This window comes from Phalacrocorax aristotelis, unplaced genomic scaffold, assembly GCF_949628215.1.
Source record: "Phalacrocorax aristotelis unplaced genomic scaffold, bGulAri2.1 scaffold_187, whole genome shotgun sequence".
NCBI classification, from domain to species: domain Eukaryota; kingdom Metazoa; phylum Chordata; class Aves; order Suliformes; family Phalacrocoracidae; genus Phalacrocorax; species Phalacrocorax aristotelis.
Window position 1 is genome coordinate 1 of NW_027441167.1, and position 26,672 is coordinate 26,672.

The 26,672-nt window shown below is 54.3% G+C and overlaps 1 protein-coding gene across 1 annotated transcript in view; it reads right to left on the reverse strand.

The window, feature by feature from the left end:
• Window positions 1-9,866: 9,866 nt before the first annotated feature.
• The window catches only part of LOC142050984 (IgGFc-binding protein-like), a 31,282-nt gene continuing 14,476 nt past the window's right edge, over window positions 9,867-26,672 (reverse strand). Inside the window, exons 11-19 of the mRNA XM_075080180.1 lie at window positions 26,319-26,649; window positions 25,302-25,897; window positions 22,783-23,347; window positions 21,293-21,885; window positions 15,359-15,932; window positions 14,625-14,824; window positions 13,118-13,498; window positions 12,632-12,918; window positions 9,867-10,468 (exon numbers count right to left, since the gene is read on the reverse strand). Of these exons, the coding sequence (XP_074936281.1) occupies window positions 10,411-10,468; window positions 12,632-12,918; window positions 13,118-13,498; window positions 14,625-14,824; window positions 15,359-15,932; window positions 21,293-21,885; window positions 22,783-23,347; window positions 25,302-25,897; window positions 26,319-26,649 (3,585 nt within the window). The 3' untranslated portion in view covers window positions 9,867-10,410. The remainder of the gene's footprint in view (window positions 10,469-12,631; window positions 12,919-13,117; window positions 13,499-14,624; window positions 14,825-15,358; window positions 15,933-21,292; window positions 21,886-22,782; window positions 23,348-25,301; window positions 25,898-26,318; window positions 26,650-26,672) is intronic.

Below are 26,672 nucleotides of genomic sequence, written 5' to 3' on the forward strand. Positions count from 1 at the left end.
AGAAATGGGGGAAATGGGGGAAATGGGGGGAAATGGGGAGAAATGGGGGGAAATGGGGGAAATGGGGGAAATGGGGGGGAAATGGGGGAGAAATGGGGGAAATGGTGGAAATGGGGGGGAAATGGGGGAAATGGGGGGGAAATGGGGGGAAATGGGGGAGAAATGGGGGAAATTGGGGAAATGGGGTGAAATGGGGGAAATGGGGAAATGGGGAAATGGGGGGGAAATGGGGAGAAATGGGGAGAAATGGGGGGAAATGGGGGAAATGGGGGGCAAATGGGGGAAATCGGGGAAATGGGGGAGAAATGGGGAGGAAATGGGGGGGTTAAAATGGGGGAAATGGGGGGGCAAATGGGGGGGGGAATTGGTGGAAATGGTGGGGAAATGGGGGAAATGGGGGGGCAAATTGGAGGCAAAGGGGGGCAAATGGGGTGTAAATGGGGGCAAATGGGGTGTAAATGGGGGCAAATGGGGTGTAAATGGGGGAAATGGGGGGAAGTGGGGGAAAATGGGGTTAAAATGGGGGAAATGGGGGGGAATGGTGGAAATGGTGGGGAAATGGGGGGAAATGGGGGGGCAAATTGGGGGCAAAGGGGGGCAAATGGGGTGTAAATGGGGTGTAAATGGGGTAAATGGGGTAAATGAGGTGCAAAGTGGGGCAAGTGGGGTGAAAATGGGGTGCAGAATGTGGGGGCAAATGCCGGGAAAAAGGGGGGGCAAATGGGGCAGCAAAGGGGGGGCAAATGTGGGGAAAAACAGGGGTCTAAATGGGGAGAAAAGGAGGTGCAAAGGGGGTGCAAAGGGGGTGCAAAGGGGGAGCAAAGGGGGAGCAAAGGGGATGCAAAGGGGGTGCAAAGGGGGAGCAAAGGGGGAGCAAAGGGGGAGCAAAGGGGGAGAAAAGGGCGGGCAAAGGGGGAGAAAAGGGGGAGCAAAGGGGGAGCAAAGGGGGAGCAAAGGGGGTGCAAAGGGGGTGCAAAGGGGGTGCAAAGGGGATGCAAAGGGGGAGCAAAGGGGGAGAAAAGGGCAGGCAAAGGGGGAGAACAGGGGGTGCAAATGGGGGGCAAAGGGGGAGAAAAGGGGTTGCAAAGGGGGAGCAAAGGGAATGCAAAGGGGGTGCAAATGGGGGAGCAAAGGGGGAGCAAAGGGGGGGACCACGCACAAGAGGGCGTGCAGGTGCGCGGTCCCGTACTTTGCATACATTAGCATTCATTTGCATACATTAGCATACATTAGCGTGCATTAGCAAGTCTGAGCAGCAGGTGGCAGCAGAGAGGGGGACCCCGACCCCCCAACACGTACCTCCCAGTAAGACCAGTGCGACCCCCACCAGCACCTTCATGGCCGTCCCCATCATGGCTGGAAATGGGGGGGGGTTAAGGGGGGGTCCCCGATGCCTGGGGGTCCCCCCCGAGGTCTGGGGGTGCTGGGCGGGGGTAAGGGGGTGCTGTTGGCACCCAAACACCTGGGTGTTGTTGTGTGGAGGGTCCCCCCAATAACTGGGTGCCCCCAATGCCTGGGTGCCCCCAATGCCTGGGTGCCCCCCAATAGCTGGGTGCCCCCCCAATAGCTGGGTGCCTCCTGATACCTGGGTGCCCCCGATGCCTGGGTGTCCCCCAATAGGTGAGTGCCCCAATACCTGGGTGTCCCCAATACCTGGGTGCTTCCCAATGCATGGGTGCCCCCCAATATCTGGGTCCCCCAATACCTGGGTCCCCCAATACCTGGGTGCCCCCTGATACCTGGGTGCCCCAATACCTGGGCCCCCGATGCCTGGGTGCCCCAATACCTGGGTCCCCCGATACCTGGGTGCCCCCCAATACCTGGGTGCCCCCAATACCTGGGTGCCCCCCAATAGCTGGGTCTCCCCAATAGCTGGGTCCTTCCAATACCTGGGTGCCCCCAATACCTGGGTCCCCCCAATGCCTGGGTGCCCCCCAAAACCTGGGTGCCCCCAATGCCTGTGTCCCCCAGTACCTGAGTCCCCCGAATACATGGGTGCTCCCCGATGCCTGGGTGCCCCCCGATACCTGGGTGCGCCCGATACCTGGGTGCCCCCAAAAATCTAGGTGTCCCCCAATGCCTGGGTCCCCCCAAAACCTGGTGCTCCCGATAATTGGGTGCTCCCCAATACATTGGTGCCCCCAATATCTGAGTGTCCCCAATACCTGCGTGCCCTCCAATGCCTGGGTCCCCCAATAGCTGGGTCCCCCGATACCTGGGTGCTCCCCAATACCTGGGTCTCCTGATGCCTGGGACCCCCAATACCTGGGTGCCCCCCGATACCTGGGTGCCCCCAATACCTGGGTATCCCAATACCTTGGTCCCCCGATACCTGGGTGCTCCCCGATACCTGGGTCCCCTATACCTGGGTGCCCCCCGATACCTGTGTCCCCCCGATGCCTGGGTGCCCCCCGATGCCTGCGTCCCCCGGTGCCTGGTGCCCCCCACGGGTGCGCTGCCGCGCGCTGTCGCCGCTGCAGCAGGTGCCCCGGCGGGTGCCCGGCAGGTCTGAGAGCACCCATGGGTGCTGCCACCCCTGGTCATGTCGTCACAGCCTGGCCCGGTGCCAGCGTCCCCCACGGCTGGGAATTGATGGGAGATACTGGGACTGACTGGCACCCGCCCCAGGGGACCCAGGTGTCGGGGGGGGGGACACACCCAGGGGTCTTGGGGGGACCCAGGCATTCGGGGGGGCCCAGGGGTCTTGGGGAGGGACCCAGGGGTCTTGGGGGGACCCAGGCATTCAGGGGGGACCCAGGGGTCTTGGGGAGGGACCCAGGGGTCTGGGGGGGGACCCAGGCATTCAGGGGGGACCCAGGGATCGTGGGGGGTGAGCCAGGGGTCTGGGGGGGGACCCAGGCATTCAGGGGGGACCCAGGGATCGTGGGGGGTGAGCCAGGGGTCTGGGGGGGGACCCAGGCATTCAGGGGGGACCCAGGGATCGTGGGGGGTGACCCAGGGGTCTTGGGGGGGGGAGAACCAGGGGTCTGGGGGGGACATGCAGGTGTTCAGGGGTAACCCAGGGGTCTGGGGGGGACCCAGGGGTCTTGGGGGGCAACCCAGGGGTCTTGGGGGGGGACCCAGGCATTCAGGGGGGACCCAGGGGTCTTGGGGGGGAACCAAGGGGTTTTGGGGTGACCCAGGCATCTGGGGGCCTCCCAGGGCTTTTGGGGGCACCCAGGCGTCTTGGGGGGACCCAGGGGTCTTGGGGGGCAACCCAGGTGTCTGGGGGTGGGAGAACCAGGGGTCTGGGGGGGACTCAGGTGTTCAGGGGGGACCCAGGGGTCTTGGTGGAGGGGGGCGACGAGAACCCTGGCATCCAGGAAGGGGGGGGGACGGGGGACAACCCCAAGAGCCGGGACTGCATTTGCACCCAGGTTGCTTTATTGCTCCCCATTTTTCATTTGCTTTGCCCTGGCACCAGGCTTCACCGCGGCACCGGCTGCGTCAGCCTTTAATTCTCTGCGTTTGCGCCGGGGGAGGCCGTTGCACCGTTTGCTGCGGCCCTCGGGCCCGGGGCTTCTTTTTTCCTCCCTCATTTTGCATCTGCGTCATTTTTAATCGTTTCATTGTTTGAGTTTGCGCCCAGGCCGGATCAGTCCCCCCTCCCTCTGCATTTGCAGAGGGTTAAATTATTGCACCGCTTGCGTTTGCACCCAGGCCGGATAATTCCACCCAATTTTTGCATTTGCATCAAGTTTAATTATTGCACTATTTGCATTTACGTCAGCTTTAAGAATTTATCTCTTTTTTTTTGCATTTGCACCATGTTAGATCATTGCACCACTTGCATTTGCCCCCAGACCGCGTTATTCCTCCCCATTTCTTTGCATTTGCACCGGGTTAAATCACTGCACTGCTGGCATTTGCCCCCACACCGGGTGATTCCCCCCCATTTCTTTGCATTTGCACCGGGTTAAATCATTGCACCGCTTGCATTTGCCCCCACACCGGGTGATTCCCCCCCATTTCTTTGCATTTGCACCGGGTTAAATCATTGCACCGCTGGCATTTGCCCCCACACCGGGTGATTCCCCCCATTTCTTTGCATTTGCACTGGGTTAAATCATTGCACCGCTTGCATTTGCCCCCACACCGGGTGATTCCCCCCATTTTTTTGCATTTGCACCGGGTTAAATCATTGCACTGCTGGCATTTGCCCCCACACCGGGTTATTCCCCCCATTTTTTTGCATTTGCACCGGGTTAAATCATTGCACCGCTGGCATTTGCCCCCACACCGGGTTATTCCCCCCATTTCTTTGCATTTGCACCGGGTTAAATCATTGCACTGCTGGCATTTGCCCCCACACCGGGTTATTCCCCCCATTTCTTTGCATTTGCACCGGGTTAAATCATTGCACTGCTGGCATTTGCCCCCACACCGGGTGATTCCCCCCCATTTCTTTGCATTTGCACCGGGTTAAATCATTGCACCGCTGGCATTTGCCCCCACACCGGGTTATTCCCCCCATTTCTTTGCATTTGCACCGGGTTAAATCATTGCACCGCTGGCATTTGCCCCCACACCGGGTGATTCCCCCCATTTCTTTGCATTTGCACCGGGTTAAATCATTGCACCGCTTGCATTTGCCCCCACACCGGGTGATTCCCCCCCATTTCTTTGCATTTGCACCGGGTTAAATCATTGCACCGCTGGCATTTGCCCCCACACCGGGTGATTCCCCCCATTTCTTTGCATTTGCACCGGGTTAAATCATTGCACCGCTTGCATTTGCCCCCACACCGGGTGATTCCCCCCATTTTTTTGCATTTGCACCGGGTTAAATCATTGCACTGCTGGCATTTGCCCCCACACCGGGTGATTCCCCCCCATTTCTTTGCATTTGCACCGGGTTAAATCATTGCACCGCTGGCATTTGCCCCCACACCGGGTGATTCCCCCCATTTTTTTGCACTTGCAACGGGTTAAATCATTGCACTGCTGGCATTTGCCCCCACACCGGGTTATTCCCCCCATTTCTTTGCATTTGCACTGGGTTAAATCATTGCACCGCTTGCATGTGCCCCCACACCGGGTGATTCCCCCCCATTTTGCATCCCTGCTCCCCCTCCCGGCCTCCCCCTCCCTCCCCGCCCCTCCTTTCCCACCACCTCCATCCAGCCGAATTTCAAACCATCCCCACCCAAACCCTGCCCAGATCCGGGTTCTTTTTTTGGGGGGAGGAAGGGGGAAAAGAAGCAAAATCCGCTTCAATAAGGGAAGGCTTCGCCGTCCGCAGGCGGGGGTGCGGGATTGCGAAAGGTCGGGGGGGGATTAACCCCGGGGGAAGCCTTTTGCTCCTTGCTTTGCTTGTTTGGTTGCACGGGGTAAAGGAACCCCTCGGTTTTTCGCGCGCTGCAGCTTTTCCCGCCCCTCTTCCCCTTCCCCCCCCCCCCACAATTGCACCCACCAGCCGTGCAACGGCTGGGATTTCTTTGCAAAACCTTTTGGGGTTAAAAAGAAACCCTTTGCATGGGGTGTTTTTTTGCAGGATCCGCCTCCTTTTGCTCGCAAGCCGGGGCCCAAGGGCCGCAGCTCGGGTTGCAAAAGCAACCGGGCGTCCCGCCAGCTGCTGCCGGGTTTCGGGGAAATTCAAGCGGCCGCTTGCCAAAAGCGGTTGCTCCTCCCGCGCCTTCCTTTCCATTTTTGTAAAAAAAAATATATATAGTATTGTTTCTTGCTTTGCAAGCTGAGATGTGGCCACCCCCGGGGGGGCGAAGGGGGAGACACCTGATATTTCTGCTCCCCCTGGAGGTAAATAAAACTGAATTCAGGGTTCCGCCACCCCCTCCCCCGCCGGCGAAGCTTGCGTAACTGGGGCTGGAAGGGTTGGGGCCTGCGATTCCAGCGCCGGGTGGGTTCGCGTTGCAAAAGGCCTCGCTGGGGTTGGCGGTGTTTGTTGGTTTGGATTGCTATGGCACTTTCTGCAGGATGCAATGCCCCTCGCTGCAGGTTGCAATGCCCCTCGCTGCAGGATGCAACGCCCCTCGCTGCACGATGCAATGCCCCTCACTGCAGGATGCAATGCCCCTCGCTGCACGATGCAACGCCCCTCGCTGCAGGCTGCAACGCCCCTCGCTGCAGGATGCAATGCCCCTCGCTGCACGATGCAACGCCCCTCGCTGCAGGATGCAACGCCCCTCGCTGCAGGTTGCAATGCCCCTCGCTGCAGGATGCAATGCCCCTCGCTGCACGATGCAATGCCCCTCGCTGCACGATGCAACGCCCCTCGCTGCAGGATGCAATGCCCTTCGCTGCAGGTTGCAATGCCCCTCGCTGCAGGATGCAACGCCCCTCGCTGCAGGTTGCAATGCCCCTCGCTGCAGGATGCAACGCCCCTCGCTGCAGGTTGCAATGCCCCTCACTGCAGGATGCAACGCCCCTCGCTGCAGGATGCAATGCCCTTCGCTGCAGTTTGCAATGCCCTTCGCTGCAGTTTGCAATGCCCCTTGCTCTGGGCTGCAACGCCCCTCACTGCGGTTTGCAAACTGCCACTTTGGATTGCAACGGGCCTTGCTCTGGGTTGCAGCACCGCTGATTTTGGATTGCAATGCGCATTGGTTTGCATCCGGACGCACCTCTCTTCAAACTGCAAAGCCTGTTGCTTTGGGTTGCAAAGCACATTGCTGTGGGTTGCAATGCATCATCTTGGAGGTTACAATGCATCTCATTGCAGGTTGCGATGCAGCACATTTTCGGTTGCCACGCGCTATTTTGCAGGTTGCAATGCACCACGCTTTGGGTTGCCACACACCATCTTGCAGGTTGCAACGCACCATTCTGCAGGTTGCAATGAACCACGTTTTGGGTTGCAATGCACCGTTCTGCAGGTTGCAATGCACTGTTTTGCAGGTTGCAATGCACCATGTTTTGGGTTGCAATGCACCATGTTTTGGGTTGCAATGCACTGTTCTGCAGGTTACAACGCACCATGTTTTGGGTTGCAAACGCACCGTTCTGCAGGTTGCAACGCACCATTTTGCAGGTTGCAACGCACCATTTTGCAGGTTGCAATGCACCATTTTGCAGGTTGCAACGCACCATTCTGCAGAATGAAATGCACCACGTTTTGGGTTGCAACGCACCATTCTGCAGGTTGCAAAGAAAACATTTTCTTCTGGGGAAATCTGCAAATTCCGTCTCCTCGCAAATATTTGGGCTCAAAACCAGCAAATTAAGGCCCGCGTCCAGGTCCAAACCCCGCAAGCGATGAATTCCCTTCGATTTCGGCTGGTTTTTGCCAGATTTGTGGTGACTTTGCAGCTCGGGGGGAGGTGGCGGCGGCGGGTTCTGCCCGAGGCCAAACCCACAGGGTTCGTCGCGTTTTGTCGTTCTTTTTTGGGCGTTTGTTCGAATTCTTTGGGGAAAATTTATAAATACGGTGGGGTTTTAGTCAATTGTGTGGGGTTTCGCTTTAATTCTTTGGGGTTTTATTTAATTCTTTGGGATTTGATTTAATTCCTTTGGGATTTTATTTAGTTCCTTTGGGATTTTGCTTTATTTTGGGGGATTTTGCTTTAATTCTTTGGGATTTTGCTTTATTTTGGGGGATTTTGCTTTAATTCTTTGGGATTTTGCTTTATTTTGGGGGATTTTGCTTTAATTCTTTGGGATTTTGCTTTAATTTGTGGGATTTTGCTTTAATTCTTTGGGATTTTGCTTTAATTCTTTGGGATTTTCCTTTATTTTGGGGGATTTTGCTTTATTTCTTTGGGATTTTGCTTTAATTTGTGGGATTTTGCTTTATTTTGGGGGATTTTGCTTTAATTCCTTTTTGGATTTTGCTTTAATTTGGGGGATTTTGCTTTAATTCCTTTTTGGATTTTGCTTTAATTTGGGGATTCTGCTTTAACTATTTGGGATTTTATTTCATTCCTTTGGGATTTTGCTTTAATTCTTTGGGATTTTATTTAATTCCTTTGGGGGATTCTGCTTTAATTTTGGGAATTTTGCTTTAATTCTTTGGGATTTTGCTTTAATTTGGGGGATTTTGCTTTAATCCTTTGCGATTCCACTTAATTGCTTTGGGATTTGTTGCTCGGGGACCTGCTAGAATCCCTTTGGGATAACGTGGAACCACTTCAGGGGTTTCCACTTATCGCTTCGGGCTTCGTTGTAGATGCTTTGAGAGAAGGCGTAACTTCTCCGGAATTTCAGAGTCGCTTTGAGACGGAACAAATACTCCGGGGTTTCTTATAAATACAGGATTTTTATAATTGCGCCGGGCTTTGATCTGATTAATGACACGGGATTTATTTTTGTTGCTGTTCAGCCCGTCGGGACGTTCCCCGGCTCGCTCTGGTCGCGTGGGATTGCGCAAGACCCATAATTCTTGTGGGTTTTGGGGTTGTTTGGGGTCGGGTTTTTTTTTTTCCCTGCTTCCAGCGAAATCGAGCCGCTGCTGGTGGCACCGTTTTCCTGCTGACTCGATGGAAGGGAAGGTTTCGGTGGAAACAGAGTGACCTTGCGTGGCCTCCACAGGAAAAATAATAGTTGTTTTTTTTTTCCCTCCCCCCTTTTTTAATGTTTTCAAGCGGGGATATTGAAATATCTTTTAAAAACCACCTCCCAGAGCGGGGGACAGCGGCTGGGCAGAGGCGCGTGCGCGTGGCCGTCAACCCCAGCGAGCTTCGGGCTTCGATGAGCCCAAGGATTTACTTCTCGTGCGGCCAATTCTCTTCCTCCCCCCCACAAGTTGCTTTTCATTACTCAGCGGGTTGTTATCACCCCGTGAAGCGATGCAAGAGCCGAGGTTGTGTTCGTGGCGCCTCCAAAAAAAGGCCCGGCCCCCACGGCGATTCGGCCGCCGCCTGAGCCCGGAGATAATCTGGGGTGTTTTGCCACGGGAAATACGTCGGGGTGTTTCTCCATGGAAAATTGCAGTGTTTCACCGCGGGAGATGTGTTGGCGTGCTTTGCCACAGGAGGCACGTTGGGTGGGTTGTTTGACCATGGGAAGATGTGTTGGGTGGGTTGTTTGACCATGGGAGACATGTTGGGTGGTTGTTTGACCATGGGAGATAAGTTGGGTGGGTTGTTTGACCATGGGAAGATGTGTTGGGTGGTTGTTTGACCATGGGAGACATGTTGGGTGGGTTGTTTGACCATGGGAGATGTGTTGGGTGGTTGTTTGACCATGGGAGACATGTTGGGTGGGTTGTTTGACCATGGGAGACATGTTGGGTGGTTGTTTGACCATGGGAGATAAGTTGGGTGGGTTGTTTGACCATGGGAAGATGTGTTGGGTGGTTGTTTGACCATGGGAGACATGTTGGGTGGTTGTTTGACCATGGGAGATAAGTTGGGTGGGTTGTTTGACCATGGGAAGATGTGTTGGGTGGTTGTTTGACGATGGGAGACACGTTGGGTGGTTGTTTGACCATGGGAAGATGTGTTGGGTGATTGTTTGACCATGGGAAGATGTGTTGGGTAGTTGTTTGACCATGGGAGACATGTTGGGTGGGTTTTTTGACCATGGGAGATGTGTTGGCTGGGTTGTTTGACCATGGAAGACATGTTGGGTGGGTTGTTTGACTATGGGAGACACATTGTTCACCACGGGAAGACATGTTGGGGTGTTTGGCCTCAGGAGACCCGTTGGGTGGGTTTTTTGACCATGGGAGACGTGTTGGGTGGTTGTTTGACCATGGGAAGACTCGTTGGGTGGGTTGTTTGCCCATGGGAGGTGTTGTTTGACTGTGGGAGACACGTCAGGTTGTTTCATCATGGGAAATACGTGGATAGTTTCACTGTGGGAAATCACATGGGGGTGTTTTCCCACCAAAGAAGGCAATTCCCATTCCCACCCACCCACCCCCGAACTTACAAAGCAAGAAAAAAAAAACAACTAAAAACCCACAAACCCCCAAGAAAAATCGTTGTATAAAGGGTTTATTGATTTACCCAACGGCAGGCAGCGTTACACTGAAAACAGTCCACGGCAATAGTGCATTTTGGGGGAAAAATGGCTGGGATTTGGGCCTGTTGATCTCAATTTTACGTTTATTTTGTCTTGAGGCATTTATCTCGCTTTCCTTCTGGCCGCTCTGGTGCAGACGGATCATCTCAGTTTTAGGCTCTACCTTAAGTAGCTCAAGTCTTTAAAATACACCTTTTTTTCCTCACCAATTTGAGGCCAAATCAAGCGTTTGCCCCCCCTTTTTTTTTTTCCCCCCTGTTTTGCAGGTATTTGAGGCCGCACGACCTGCTCCTGCAGACATCCGTCGTAGCTCGGTGCCCCTTTTCCTTCTGCGCTTGCAGAAACTCAACTTGAGACGCCGGTTGGTGCCTCTAGAGGTGCAAAAAACCCACCACCACCCCCCCCCCCCGCAGGAGTATTTACAAGCAGCGCATGACGTGGTGCACGCGCGGGACCCGTCCTCTCGCATCGGTCCCCTCGTGGTTTCGCCTATTGCATAGGGTAAACGGGGGCTTCCACTTCTGCCCGCACGAGGTCGGAGGCGCGGCTGAAAGAGACGAAACGCCGGCAGCCGTCAGGGTCCCCCTTTGAAGAGGAACCAACAGCCCTTCCTCACCCTCGTCATCGCGTCCCCGTGGGGAGGCGGGAAGTCTTCCCCTTTTCCAAACGGTGAGTTTTGATCAATGCAACCGTGTTTTTATGGGGTGGGTCCCGTCCCCCGTGGGTGGGATTACGCTCAAAAAAGACTTTCCGAGCCCGCCTGAAGCCATTGTTGTCCTCATCTTCCACGTCATGGATGTCACCAAAATACTGCAGTTCCCTCCCCACCCGCCACCCTGTATCTCGCTCCGGAGCGTCCCTGTAGCCAGCAGAAGAGGGGAAGAAGGGGTTAACCGGTCACGTTAGGGCATGTTGGGGTGTTAGGCGTTGGTGTGGAGGGGCCGTGCAGGGCAGGGAGTGCGGTGGAGGGGCGGGAAAGGCGGCGGAGTGAGGGCAGGCTGGTGGGCGCCCAAGGGCGAGGTGTGCCGGGCGAGCAAGCGGAAGGTAGGGTGGCCCTTGGAGGGATCTTCATTACCCCTTGGCGGTGGATTTGGGGCTCCTCTACGCTCAGTAAAACGGCTCTATATGGGACAAAATGGGTCTATGTGGGGCAAAATGGCTCTATATGGGGGAAAATAGCTCTATATGTGGTGAAAGGGCTCTATATTAGGCAAGATTGCTCATTGTTTGGCCAAATCACTATATATTCAGCCAGATCACCTTATATTCAGCAAGATCACTCTATATTCTGTAAGATTGCTCTATATTCTGTAAGATCACTCTATATGCGGCAAGATCGCTCCATATTTGGCAAGATCACTCTCTATTTGGCAAGATCGCTCTATATTCATCCAGATCACCTTATATTTGGCAAGATCGCTCTATATTCTGTAAGATCACTCTCTATTTGGCAAGATTGTGCCATATTTGGCAAGATTGCTCTATATTTGGCAAGATCACTCCATATTTGGCAAGATCACCCTATATTCTGTAAGATCGCTCCATATTTGGCAAGATCACTCTATATTCTGGAAGATCGCTCTATATTTGGCAAGATCACTCTATGTTCTGTAAGATCACTCTCTATTTGGCAAGATTGCGCCATATTTGGCAAGATCGCTCTATATTTGGCAAGATCACTCCATATTTGGCAAGATCACTCTATATTCTGTAAGATTGCTCTATATTTGGCAAGATCACTCTATATTCTGTAAGATTGCTCTATATTTGGCAAGATCACTCTATATTTGGCAAGATCGCTCCATATTTGGCAAGATCACTCTATATTTGGCAAGATAGCTCCATATTTGGCAAGATCGCTCTATATTCTGTAAGATCGCTCCATATTTGGCAAGATCGCTCCATATTTGGCAAGGCGGCCCTGTGTTCAGCCGGATCACCCTATATTGGGCAAGATTGCTCTGTATTAGGCAAGACCACCCTATATTTGGCAAAGTTGCCCTAAAACTGCTCTGTATTTTGCAAGAAGGCCCTGCGCTCAGCCAGATCAATCTATTTTGGGGCAAAATTACCCTGTATTCAGCAGGACCGCTCTACACTCGATGAAATCTATCTATAGTCAACAAAGCCACCCCGTGTTTGCCTCTTTCTGCTTCTCATGGGCACAGACCCGAAGCACAGCGAAGGCATCCCATGGGACACCGAAGAACCAATTTTCAGCTCGATCTTGGCTCGTTTTTTCTTTCTACAAAGAAAAACTTTCCCGGGCGCCGTGATTTTGGTCGATACCCATTTTATACAGGGCGCCCTACATCGAAGCTAAGGCGTTGGGTGGCTACTCTTCATACAGGTGTCTCTAAGCCTGGTCCGCACTGAGGCACCAAAACCCCTCAATTATTCAGGTAATTAATTAGGGAAGGGTCGAACAAACTAAGCCTCATCCAATCACGGGGCTGCAGGAGCGTTTGTAGCATGAAATGCAGCAACGAAGGAGAAGAGTCACTTACCAGAATAATTTCCTTGGGTGTGTGTGTCAGTCGCTGTGGATGAAACCAAAGAAGATGGAGAAGTCCTTCCCGGATGCTGCCTAGCCCAACCCATCGATGCCCCCATGGAGGTCATTCCCTACCCTCTTGCTTGCCCAGGCTTAAAAATAAAATCAACCCATGGTTTTTTTTGGGGGGGAGGGGCGCCTTTTGGGGTCACTCACCATCCCGCAAAATCCCTGGCTTTCCAGGCGTCAACAACGTCCGCGATGGTCTTCACAGTCCGGCCGTTGGGCAGCTTCAGGTCATCGCGGGGGTCGCCGTTGAAGTTGCCACAGGGAGCGCAGAGCTGGTTGATTAAGGTGGACCCTACGGTCACTGTCACCTCCCCGCTGGGGCTGAAGAGCACGTCCACCCCCGACGTGTGGGAGATGGTGACGTTCCCCACCACCGCGCTCAAGGAAATGGCTTTGGACACCGCAGCTGGAAGGCGGGTGAAAAGGCCGTTCACCTGCAGCGAGGTTGAAATGCCAGAAATAAGGTTAAAAAGATCCCAGAGCGCCCCATAAAATTAGTACAGCACAAAGATATCATCGGGGTTGAGCGCTTACGGGTGCCTAAAGGACGATAAACCCTGCCCAAATTCCATCTTAATTTCATGACTCATCTTGCTCGTCTTCAAGGGTTGGCCATGCCCTGCCCCGGCTTACCCACACCTCCATGTTGCTATTCACGGTGATAAAAGCTTCGCGGAAGAAGACGAAGACGGCGATGGCGGCCGGGATGCCGTCGTCCCGGCACTCGCTGACCTCCACCACCACCTTGAACCAATCGGGTGACTTCTCGTTGCAAAGGGCAGCCACTTTGTACGTGCCGCTGGCGAGGAGCTTTCCCCCGGCGCCGTCAAACGTGGTCAAAGAGGCCCCCGGGGAGATGCGGCACCGGCCTTCCCGCTTGACGCACTGCTGCGCCCCGTCCCGCGTGGCGCAGGCCTCGCCCGGGGAACACCGCACGTCCTCACAGACAAGCCCCCGGGACGGGTGGCAATTGCATTTTGTGGAGCAGTTGCTGGAGATGATGGTCTCACCCGCCTAGAGAGGAAAAGCTCAGAGGTTAATCCACATGGACACCGCCTCCAAATTTTGGGGGGAATTTCCTGCCTTTCACCTCAAGGGGGGTGAAATCCCAGAGAGAGAAAAAACCATGAGCTTGAGTTGGTGGAGTCTGTGCAAGTCAACAAATGAATCGTCCTTTTTCCCCTCATCCAGCCGAGCAAAAATAGACATTTTAGGACGTTATTGATTTCATTACTTTGCCCATAATTCCTTAAAATGAAGTGGCAACCCACCTCACCGCAGATCGAGCCCCCAAACCAGTCGCATTGACTAAATGGAACGACCAACCTCATCAAAGTCAGAATCCCCAAATCCATTGCATCACCTAGACGGGACAACCCACCTCCCCAGATGGGTCCCCAAACCTCTTGCATCATCCGGATGGGACAAACTACCTCGCTGAAGATGGAGACCCCCAAGGGAGTTGCATCGACTCGATGGGACAACCCAACTCATCCATAAGTGAGGCCACAAACCAGTTGCATCATCGAGTTGGGATAATCTATTGAAGGTCAAATCCCCAAACCATGGAAGAACCTACTGAAGGTCGACTCCCCAAACCATGGAAGAACCTGCTGAAGGTCGACTCCCCAAACCATGGAAGAACCTGCTGAAGGTCGACTCCCCAAACCATGGAAGAACCTGCTGAAGGTCGACTCCCCAAACCATGGAAGAACCTGCTGAAGGTCGAGTCCCCAAGCCATGGAAGAACCTGCTGAAGGTCGAGTCCCCAAACCATGGAAGAACCTGCTGAAGGTCGACTCCCCAAACCATGGAAGAACCTACTGAAGGTTGACTCCCCAAACCATGGAAGAACCTGCTGAAGGTCGACTCCCCAAACCATGGAAGAGCCTGCTGAAGGTCGAGTCCCCAAGCCATGGAAGAACCTGCTGAAGGTCGAGTCCCCAAACCATGGAAGAACCTGCTGAAGGTCGAGTCCCCAAACCAGTTGCCTCGATGAGCTGGGACAACCTATCCCATCAAAGACTAAATCCCCAAACCAGTTGCATCATCCAGATGGGCCAACCCACCCCACAATCTCTCCCCAACCTGATTTCCACCCAAAAAAAACCCAACGCCAAGCTTCGACACTCAACCTCACCTTGAAATACCGCCCGTGGGCGACGCAGCCGCACTGCTCCGGGGACACGCAGGCTTGGCCATCGAAGAGGTACCCATCGTCGCACTGGCAGCCCTCGAAGCAGGTCCAGCTGCACGGGGCCGCCACGGAGAGGCTGGCGCAGGTGAAGGCGCAGGTTCGGGTGCAGAGCTCATAGTGGCTGTGGAGTGGGCAGGAGAGGGCTGGGGGGGTGGGGAAAAAAGAGGGAGAAATACTATTATTACGCCCCCAAAAAAATCATGACTGTTTTTTTGTTGACCCAATGGGGCGTCCACCAACGGTCTTGGGCATCTCTGATGGCTCAGAGGTGCTAAAACAACCTGATCTTGGTTTTAACATCCCAGTGAAAGCATTTCCGTGGCACCGATCAGGGCGTTTCAAACTCTTTTAACACAAATAATATATTTTGGGGGGGGAGTGATCTGGATTTTCTTTTTTCTGGGGTGTTTTTGGTTGGAAATAAATGATTGAAACCCCAAAATGAGGTTTTGGGGGAGGTTTGAGAATAAATTCTGGGCTATTTGATAGATTTTGGGAGGTGTTAAGCAAAAGGCAGCCTTGCATGATATCACGCAGGCCGTTTGTATGTCGTCTTGGTCCGGGTAATGCCTTGACGGCAGGGGGGGAAAAGAAAAAAGGCAGGGTGGCAAAATCGGAGGGTTTTGGAGGAAAAGAGCAGCCGGAGCGGCTTTGTGGAGGTATTTTGGAGCACTTACGGCAAAAAGCGCTCGTCCTCCACCCGCCGATCTCGGCCTCAGCGGCTTGGCAAGCGGCGGCGTAGGCTTGGAGGCTGTGGCACAGGACTTCGCGGGCGCCGTTGGCGGCGCAGACGTCGTGGAGGCAGTGGTTGAAATACTCCGCTGGGCTCACCCGGGGGTGACACGGCCCGAAAGGTCCCGCCGGGTCGCGGATGAGCCCGCAGGAATCCCTCGCGCCGTAGGGAGCAGCGGCGGTGGCGTCGCACGTGGGGCAGGCCTTGCCGTCGCAGCCGTCGGCGCACCCTCCGCTCTCCGTCGGCGTCTTCCAGGAGGCGACAAATTCCTCGGTGCTCTGTGCCAGGGAGCCGCCGGGCAGCTGGAAGTCGTCACCGGGGTCGCCGTTGAAGTTGCCGCCCAGTCCGCACACGCGGCCGCGGTAGGAGTCGGGGATGGTGATGAGGAGGTAGGTGGCCACGTTGTAGAGGAGGCGGAGGCCAGCGGCCGCCTGGAGGACGATGTTGTTCCCTTCTTGGCCGACCCGTAGCTTCCCGTCCTCCGTCACCAGCGGCAGCGTGTAGCGCTCGCCGCCCACCTGCGACGAGCACGGCGGGTGGGGAGGGGGTTTGCAGACCCTCCCGCGGCGGCGGCGCACCGGGGGGATTCGGCGTGCACAAGCGCGGGGAGGGGGGGGGGGATTGCACACGCGCGCGTGCGGGTGCGCTGAGGGGCAGGGACACCCTGACTTACAGGTGGAGGGATGTTGCATGCTCCGGGCGCTTTTGCATGCGCGTGTGCGCAGGGGATTTTGCACAGACGTATGCACCGAGGGACTTTGTGTGCACCGAGGGATTTTGCATGCACCGAGGGATTTTGTGTGCACCGAGGGACTTTGCGTGCACCGAGGGATTTTGTGTGCACCAAGGGATTTTGTGTGCACCGAGGGACTTTGTGTGCACCGAGGGACTTTGCGTGCACCGAGGGATTTTGTGTGCACCGAGGGATTTTGTGTGCACCAAGGGATTTTGTGTGCACCGAGGGATTTTGTGTGCACCAAGGGATTTTGTGTGCACCGAGGGATTTTGTGTGCACCGAGGGATTTTGCAAGCACTGAGGGATTTTGTGTGCACCGAGGGATTCTGTGTGCACCGAGGGATTTTGCGAGCACTGAGGGATTTTGTGTGCACTGAGGGATTTTGTGTGCACCGAGGGATTTTGCGAGCACTGAGGGATTTTGTGTGCACTGAGGGATTTTGCGAGCACTGAGGGATTTTGTGTGCACCAAGGGATTTTGCGAGCACTGAGGGATTTTGTGTGCACCGAGGGATTTTTTGTGCACCGAGGGATTTTGTGTGCACCGAGGGATTTTGTGTGCACCGAGGGATTTTGTGTGCACCGAGGGACTTTGCGTGCACCGAGGGATTTTGTGTGCACCGAGGGACTTTGTGTGCACCGAGGGATTTTGTGTGCACCAAGGGATTTTGTGTGCACCGAGGGACTTTGTGTGCACCGAGGGATTTTGTGTGCACCAAGGGATTTTGTGTGCACCGAGGGATTTTGTGTGCACCGAGGGACTTTGTGTGCACCGAGGGATTTTGTGTGCACCGAGGGATTTTGTGTGCACCGAGGGACTTTGTGAGCACCGAGGGATTTTGTGTGCACCGAGGGACTTTGTGTGCACCGAGGGACTTTGCGTGCACCGAGGGATTTTGTGTGCACCGAGGGATTTTGTGTGCACCAAGGGATTTTGTGTGCACAGAGGGATTTTGTGTGCACCGAGGGATTTTGCAGGCATCAAGGGATTTTGTGTGCACCAAGGGATTTTGTGTGCACCGAGGGATTTTGTGTGCACTGAGGGATTTTGTGTGCACTGAGGGATTTTGTGTGCACTGAGGGATTTTGTGTGCACAGAGGGATTTTGCAGGCATCAAGGGATTTTGTGTGCACCGAGGGATTTTGTGTGCACTGAGGGATTTTGCATGCACTGAGGGATTTTGCGAGCACTGAGGGATTTTGTGTGCACCGAGGGATTTTGTGTGCACCGAGGGATTTTGTGTGCACTGAGGGATTTTGTGTGCACTGAGGGATTTTGTGTGCACCGAGGGATTTTGTGTGCACTGAGGGATTTTGTGTGCACTGAGGGATTTTGTGTGCACCGAGGGATTTTGTGTGCACCGAGGGATTTTGTGTGCACTGAGGGATTTTGTGTGCACTGAGGGATTTTGTGTGCACCGAGGGATTTTGTGTGCACAGAGGGACTTTGTGTGCACCGAGGGATTTTGTGTGCACTGAGGGATTTTGCATGCACTGAGGGATTTTGTGTGCACCGAGGGATTTTGCGAGCACTGAGGGATTTTGTGTGCACCAAGGGATTTTGCGAGCACTGAGGGATTTTGTGTGCACCGAGGGATTTTGTGTTCACCGAGGGATTTTTTGTGCACCGAGGGATTTTGCGAGCACTGAGGGATTTTGTGTGCACTGAGGGATTTTGTGTGCACAGAGGGATTTTGTGAGCACTGAGGGATTTTGTGTGCACCGAGGGATTTTGCGTGCACCGAGGGATTTTTTGTGCACCGTGGGATTTTGCGAGCACTGAGGGATTTTGTGTGCACCAAGGGATTTTGTGTGCACAGAGGGATTTTGTGTGCACTGAGGGATTTTGTGTGCACCGAGGGATTTTGTGTGCACCGAGGGATTTTGCGTGCACCGAGGGATTATCCACACATGGGGATTTTGTATCCACCAACAGATTTTGCATGCACTGACAGATTTTGCAGGCACTGAGGGAGTTTGTGTGCACAGAGGGATCTTGCATGCACAGAGGGATTTTGTGTGCACCGAGGGATTTTGTGTGCACAGAGGGATTTTGTGTGCACCGAGGGATTTTGCAGGCATCAAGGGATTTTGTGTGCACCAAGGGATTTTGTGTGCACCGAGGGATTTTGTGTGCACCGAGGGATTTTGTGTGCACCGAGGCATTTTGTGTGCACTGAGGGATTTTGTGTGCACCGAGGGATTCTGTGTGCACTGAGGGATTTTGCGAGCACTGAGGGATTTTGTGTGCACCAAGGGATTTTGTGTGCACCGAGGGATTTTGCGAGCACTGAGGGATTTTGTGTGCACTGAGGGATTTTGTGTGCACCGTGGGATTTTGCGAGCACTGAGGGATTTTGTGTGCACAGAGGGATTTTGTGTGCACTGAGGGATTTTGTGTGCACCGAGGGATTTTGTGTGCACCGTGGGATTTTGCGAGCACTGAGGGATTTTGTGTGCACCGAGGGATTTTGTGTGCACCGAGGGATTTTGTGTGCACCGAGGGATTTTGTGTGCACCAAGGGATCTTGTGTGCACCGAGGGATTTTGTGTGCACCGAGCGATTTTGTGTGCACCGAGGGATTTTGTGTGCACCGAGGGATTTTGCGAGCACTGAGGGATTTTGTGTGCACCGAGGGATTTTGTGTGCACCGTGGGATTTTGCGAGCACTGAGGGATTTTGCGTGCACTGAGGGATTTTGCGAGCACTGAGGGATTTTGTGTGCACCAAGGGATTTTGTGTGCACCGTGGGATTTTGCGAGCACTGAGGGATTTTGTGTGCACCGTGGGATTTTGCGAGCACTGAGGGATTTTGCGTGCACCGAGGGATTTTGCGAGCACTGAGGGATTCTGTGTGCACCGAGGGATTTTGTGTGCACCGAGGGATTTTGTGTGCACCGAGGGATTTTGTGTGCACCAAGGGATTTTGTGTGCACCGAGGGATTTTGTGTGCACCGAGCGATTTTGTGTGCACCAAGGGATTTTGTGTGCACCGAGGGATTTTGTGTGCACAGAGGGATTTTGTGTGCACCGAGGGATTTTGTGTGCACTGAGGGATTTTGCGTGCACTGAGGGATTTTGTGTGCACTGAGGGATTTTGCGAGCACTGAGGGATTTTGTGTGCACCAAGGGATTTTGCGAGCACTGAGGGATTTTGTGTGCACCGAGGGATTTTGTGTGCACCGTGGGATTTTGCGAGCACTGAGGGATTTTGCGTGCACCAAGGGATTTTGCGAGCACTGAGGGATTTTGTGTGCACCGAGGGATTTTGTGTGCACCGTGGGATTTTGCGAGCACTGAGGGATTTTGTGTGCACCGAGGGATTTTGTGTGCACCGAGGGATTTTGTGTGCACTGAGGGATTTTGTGTGCACTGAGGGATTTTGTGTGCACAGAGGGATTTTGCAGGCATCAAGGGATTTTGTGTGCACCAAGGGATTTTGTGTGCACCGAGGGATTTTGTGTGCACCGAGGGATTTTGTGTGCACCGAGGGATTTTGCAAGCACTGAGGGATTTTGTGTGCACTGAGGGATTTTGCGAGCACTGAGGGATTTTGCATGCACTGAGGGATTTTGTGTGCACAGAGGGATTTTGCGAGCACTGAGGGATTTTGTGTGCACCAAGGGATTTTGCGAGCACTGAGGGATTTTGTGTGCACCGAGGGATTTTGTGTGCACCGAGGGATTTTGTGTGCACCGAGGGACTTTGCGTGCACCGAGGGATTTTGTGTGCACCGAGGGACTTTGTGTGCACCGAGGGATTTTGTGTGCACCAAGGGATTTTGTGTGCACCGAGGGACTTTGTGTGCACCGAGGGATTTTGTGTGCACCAAGGGATTTTGTGTGCACCAAGGGATTTTGTGTGCACCGAGGGACTTTGTGTGCACCGAGGGATTTTGTGTGCACCAAGGGATTTTGTGTGCACCGAGGGATTTTGTGTGCACCGAGGGACTTTGTGTGCACCGAGGGATTTTGTGTGCACCGAGGGACTTTGTGTGCACTGAGGGACTTTGCGTGCACCGAGGGATTTTGTGTGCACCGAGGGATTTTGTGTGCACTGAGGGATTTTGCATGCACTGAGGGATTTTGTGTGCACTGAGGGATTTTGTGTGCACCGAGGGATTTTGTGTGCACTGAGGGATTTTGCATGCACTGAGGGATTTTGTGTGCACTGAGGGATTTTGTGTGCACCGAGGGATTTTGCGAGCACTGAGGGATTTTGTGTGCACCGAGGGATTTTGTGTGCACCGAGGGATTTTGTGTGCACTGAGGGATTTTGTGTGCACTGAGGGATTTTGTGTGCACCGAGGGATTTTGTGTGCACAGAGGGATTTTGCAGGCATCAAGGGATTTTGTGTGCACCAAGGGATTTTGTGTGCACTGAGGGATTTTGCATGCACTGAGGGATTTTGTGTGCACCGAGGGATTTTGCGAGCACTGAGGGATTTTGTGTGCACCAAGGGATTTTGCGAGCACTGAGGGATTTTGTGTGCACCGAGGGATTTTGTGTTCACCGAGGGATTTTTTGTGCACCGAGGGATTTTGCGAGCACTGAGGGATTTTGTGTGCACTGAGGGATTTTGTGTGCACAGAGGGATTTTGTGAGCACTGAGGGATTTTGTGTGCACCGAGGGATTTTGCGTGCACCGAGGGATTTTTTGTGCACCGTGGGATTTTGCGAGCACTGAGGGATTTTGTGTGCACCAAGGGATTTTGTGTGCACAGAGGGATTTTGTGTGCACTGAGGGATTTTGTGTGCACCGAGGGATTTTGTGTGCACCGAGGGATTTTGCGTGCACCGAGGGATTATCCACACATGGGGATTTTGTATCCACCAACAGATTTTGCATGCACTGACAGATTTTGCAGGCACTGAGGGAGTTTGTGTGCACAGAGGGATCTTGCATGCACAGAGGGATCTTGCACGCACCAAGGGATTTTGTGTGCACAGAGGGATTTTGTACACACAGAGGGATTTTGTGTGCACAGGGGGATCCTGCACGCACCGAGGGATTTTGCACGCACCGAGGGCTTTTGCATGCACAGAGGGAGTTTGCACGCACCACGGGAGTTTGCGCGCACGTGTACACCGCAGATTTTGCACCCCCACCTGCACCCGGGCGCGGGGCCCTCCTGACTTACCATCACCTCCCACTTCCGTCCCCTCTCCATGCTGACTGCGTACCCGTGGACGGAGACGACCACCTTCTTCACCAGCGCCACGTTGCCCTGCCCGCCCACGTCATGCTCCAGCAGCACCGAGAAGTTCGTCAGCCGCGCCTCCGGCTTGCAGAGCCGCGCCAGGACGTAGGTGCAGGAACCCCGGAGGTCGAAGGCTCGTCCGTCGAACGTCACGTAGTGCGGGTCGCCCGACACCACCAGCCGCCCGTAGCTGGTGGGGTAGCACCCCAGCACCCCGTCCTCTACTCGACACTCCTCGTGGGTGCCGCAGAAGCCTTCCTCGCACTCCACCGCCCCGTTGGCTTCGCAGCGGCACCTCTCCCGGCACGAGGCGTAGAAAGCTTCGCCCTTCTTGTAGTAGCGGCCCCGGTGCTCGCAGCCGCACTCGCCCGCCGGCACGCACTCGTCGCCGCTGAGGACAAAGCCCTCGTCGCAGAAGCAGCCTTCGGTGCACGGCACCGAGGCGCAGCCCTCGGGGATGCCTCGGCCCCGGCACGTGGCCGGGCAGCTGCTCCCGCAGAGCTCGTAGTGTGAATGCCGGGGGCAGGAGGCGCCTGCGAGAAGCAGAGGAGCAAAACGTGAAGCCCGGCTTGGATTTGGAGCCGAAAGCATCGCGTTTCTGTCATCGCACCGAAGCTTGGGGTGGGGGGTGGGGGGGTGGTGGGGGTGAATTAAGCAACTCTTTGGCGGTGGGGCCTCAATATCGCTCTGGAGGGCAGAGGGGACTGATTTTGCCCTTCCCCTTCCCTTGCGTTAATGAAACGCGATGGGGATTTATTTTGCGTTCCTCTTTCCTCGCACGAAGGAGGGCAATTTGGGTTTATTTTGCTCCGTTGCAGGACGGAGGAATGAATGTTGCTTCAGAAATGAGCCGGAGGGAGTTTTCCTGTGTCCATATTCGGGTCTGAACTCATCGTTTGGCCTCGGGGGTGCGGAGGGAGAGAAGAAAAGTCATTTCTTTTTCTAGAAGGAAGGGTGGGAAACAGGGCTGATAAACCCTATTTCTCCATCAGCCCAAAGCCTAGGGTGCAAATCCGAGCAAAGCTGGGGTGGGGTGAGCATCAATACCGCTCTGGAGAGCAACAGGGACTGATTTTGTGTTGCCCCCCCCTTGCAGGAGGGCAGAACCCGGGGGTTTATTTTGCACCGTTGCCTGAAGGAAGGGATGAATTTTGCATTGGAAACGAGTCAGGTGGAATTTCCCCCCCCCACCCCCGACCCGTAGTTGTTATCTAAACTCATCGTTCGGCCTCGGGGCTGTGGAGGGCGGGCATGAAGTCACCGCATTGCAAGATGTTGGAAACGGGGTAAATAAAGCCAATTTCGGAGGCGTTTGGAGTTTTCCCTTGGCTTTGGCAAAGCTGAAGGTGGGCGGTTGGGCTCAAAACCCTTTATTTTTACGGGGAAGCGGAGCTGGGGAGGGGGCGGAATCCCCTCCTGGCCCTGCTCACCGCAGAAGGACGGCGTCCTCCACCGCTCCACGCCGACGCCCTGGCTCTGGCACTCGGTCACGTAGGCGGCGACGGCTTTGCACAACGTGTCCCGGTGGCCTTTGTAGTGGCAGGCGTCGAAGGCGCAATCCTCGAGGAAGGGCGCGGGGTTGACGACGGGGTGACAAGCCCGGAAGGGCCCCCCAGCTCTGGCGATCACCCCGCAATAGCCGTCACCGCGGTAGGGTTGTTTCTGCTCCTCGTCGCACGTCGGGCAATCCCCGACGCAACCGGACGAGCAGCCGGGGACGTCTCCCACCTTCCAGCTGTCGGCCAGCTGGATTTCATCCGCGGCCCGTCTGCCGCCGCGAGCGACGAAGTCGTCGTCGGGGTCGCCGTTGGCGTCGCCGCAGAGGCCGCAGACGGCGCCGGCGTAGGCGTCGGGGAGGATGACGCGGGCGTAGCTGTGCCAGTCGAAGCTGACCCGCAAGCCGAAGGCGGTGCGGGCGAAGCCGTGGACGCCGCTGTGGTAGAGCTCGAACTGGCCGTGCTGGGCGAACGGGAGCGTCACGAAGGCACCGTTGAGCTGGGGTTTTATGCGAAACGTGTGAAATTTGAGGGGTTTTGCAAAGCCTTTTTGCACAGGGAGGGTTTTGATGTGATTCGGGTGAAATTCGAGGGGTTTTGCAAAGCCTTTTTGCACATGGAGGATTTTTTGGCGAACCAGGTGAAGTTTGAGTGGTTTTGCAAAACCTTTTTGCATGGGGAGGGTTTTTATGCGAATCAGATGAAATTCGAGGGGTTTTGCAAAGCCTTTTTGCACAGGGAGGGTTTTTATGTGAATCGGGTGAAATTTGAGGGGTTTTGCAAAACCTTTTTGCACAGGGAGGGTTTTTACGTGAATCAGGTGAAATTCGAGGGGTTTTGCGAAGCCTTTTTGCACATGGAGGATTTTTACGTGAATCGGGTGAAATTTGAGGGGTTTTGCAAAGCCTTTTTGCACATGGAGGATTTTTATGTGAATCAGGTGAAATTTGAGTGGTTTTGCAAAGCCTTTTTGCACATGGAGGATTTTTACGTGAATCGGGTGAAATTTGAGTGGTTTTGCAAAACCTTTTTGCACGTGGAGGATTTTCACGTGAATCAGGTGAAATTTGAGGGGTTTTGCAAAGCCTTTTTGCACATGGAGGATTTTTACGTGAATCGGGTGAAATTTGAGTGGTTTTGCAAAACCTTTTTGCACGTGGAGGATTTTCACGTGAATCAGGTGAATTTTGAGGGGTTTTGCAAAGCTGTTTTGCACATGGAGGATTTTTACGTGAATCGGTTGAAATTCGAGGGGTTTTGCAAAGCCTTTTTGCACAGGGAGGGTTTTTACGTGAATCAGGTGAAATTCGAGGGGTTTTGCAAAGCCGTTTTGCACATGGAGGATTTTTACGTGAATCGGGTGAAATTTGAGGGGTTTTGCAAAGCCTTTTTGCACAGGGAGGGTTTTTATGTGATTCGGGTGAAATTCAAGGGGTTTTGGAAAGCCTTTTAGCACGTGGAGGATTTTTTGGCGAATCAGGTGAAGTTTGAGTGGTTTTGCAAAACCTTTTTGCATGGGGAGGATTTTTACGTGAATCAGGTGAAATTTGAGGGGTTTTGCAAAAGCCTTTTTGCACGGGGAGGGTTTTTACGTGAATCAGGTGAAATTTGAGGGGTTTTGCAAAAGCCTTTTAGCACGTGGAGGATTTTTTGGCGAATCAGGTGAAGTTTGAGTGGTTTTGCAAAACCTTTTTGCACAGGGAGGGTTTTTATGTGAATCGGTTGAAATTTGAGTGGTTTTGCAAAGCCTTTTTGCACGGGGAGGGTTTTTGGGCGAATTCAAATCAGCCAAGTAAATATTTCGGTAAATATTTTGCCCAAGGAGAATTTCCAGGCAAAACTCAAATCGCTTGAGATTTGGGTGTTCCTGTAAAACCCTTTTGCACGGGGAGGATTTTCAGGCCCGGGGTTCGACACGAAGTGGAAAATATGATTTTTCAGGGGGGGAAAAAAAAAAGAGAGGAGAAGCTGTAGCCAAGCCTTTTGTGCAACCCTGGCTGGAACAAGGCGGGAACCAAACCTTTCCCGAACGGATTGAGTCAGTTTGCAGCTGTCGGCGAGAAAGGAAAGCTAAGCTCCGAGAGCCGCGTGGGAGCGAGAGAAAAGGAAGCCGAAGACGCCAAGCGAAGTCTTGACGGGGAAGCGTTTTTGCTCTTTGCCATGGGTATTTTCCACCCCCTTGGTTCGCCAGAGCGAAAACGGGCTGTTTCCAGCGCGCCATAAACAAGGCGTGGGGTTTTCTTTTCCTTCTTTTTTTAACATGAACTGCGTTAAGCGTTTAAAAATAAAGTGTTTAAATCCAAACGAGGCGCTGAGGGCTCCCTCTGGAGGCGGCAGGCAGAAATTGATGCCTCTACGGAGGCGTGCGTGACCATAAAAAGGGGGGATTTGGGGGGAAAAACGTAGCAAATCAGCCGTTTAGACGCAAGTTTCACGCCTCGGCAGGCCCCTACCTTGACCTTGCGCGGATGCTCCTGGCTCATGCTGATGAGGTTGCCGTAGACCTCCAACGTGACGGTTTTGGTGAAGGACACGGCTTTGCTGCCCCGGTTGTTGTTCTCCACCGTGACGGTGAAAGGGACCAGTTTGGGGTCCTGGGTGCAAAGGGCTGCGAACTGGTAGATGCAAGTCCCTTGGAAATCGTATCGCAACCCGTCGAAGGTGGTGTAGTGAGGATCGCCCGTCCCGATGCAGGTGAAGTACTTGTTCGCCTGGCACCTGGGGACACCGTCCACCGTGACGCATTTCTCGTGGGCCTTGCAGCCGGCCTTCTTGCAAGCCACCTTGCCCCCCGCCTCGCATCGGCACCGGCTCTGGCACCTCCCGTCCTCCCAAAACTCCTCCCGCGTGTTGTAGGAGCGGCCGTTGTGGAAACAAGCGCAGGTGTCGGCCGGGACGCACGTGCCCTCGTGGAGGACGAAGCCCTCGTTGCACTGGCAGCTCGGCCTGCACGGCTCGCCGCAGGACGCGGGGGCTTCGGGGGCGGCGCAGGTGGCAGGACACGCCGTCCCGCAGGCCTCGAAGCGGCTGTTTTTAGGGCACCTCTGGGCTGTGGGGAGGATATTTGAGAAGAAGAGCTCAAAAAAAAAAGGGGGCAACACAAGGGAGGAGCTAAATGCTTTCCTTAGAGGGACGTCGGGTTCCTACGCTGGAGGTGTTGGCTTCGTTGATGCCTACAAGCGGTTCCCAGTCCATGAGACATCCCATGGGGGGGGCCCTCAGGAAAACCCCTACATAATTCTGTGCTTTATGGACATCTGACATCAGCTAAGGTGGATTTTGGGGGTGGTTTGGCATGAAAAGAGCAACACAACCCGTCCCTGATGCTGGAGGTGTTGACTAAGTTGATGCCTACAAGCATTAACTTGGTGGGCCGGGCAGCAACTCTAAGGTACCCCCACAGCCAGATCCTCATGCAGATCCCCTTCTTTCTCCCCAGAATGCTCAGGGACCCCCCCATCTGAGCTCACCACAGCCTTCCGTGCCCTGCAGCATCCCCTGGTCTCCACAATCATCCTGGCAGGAGGGATTTCGCCAGCTCTCGGCCCAATCCTCCACACTGGAAGCTTGAGTTCCATTGGAAAATGTCATCTCGTCTTCCGTGTCCTCGTTGAAGTTGCCGCAGAGTCCACAGGTGGCCCCAAAATAGCTGCTGGGCACCGCCACCATCACGGCCCGGTCGTCGTCGTAGGTCAACTGCAGCCCAAAATCCGTTTGCAGGATGGTCCGACCCTCGTTTTGGGAGATCTGGATCTTCCCCGCTTCCAGGGTGGCCGGTAGGTTGGTGAGTTTGTTGTTGACCTTGGAGGAAAGGAGAAGAAGGA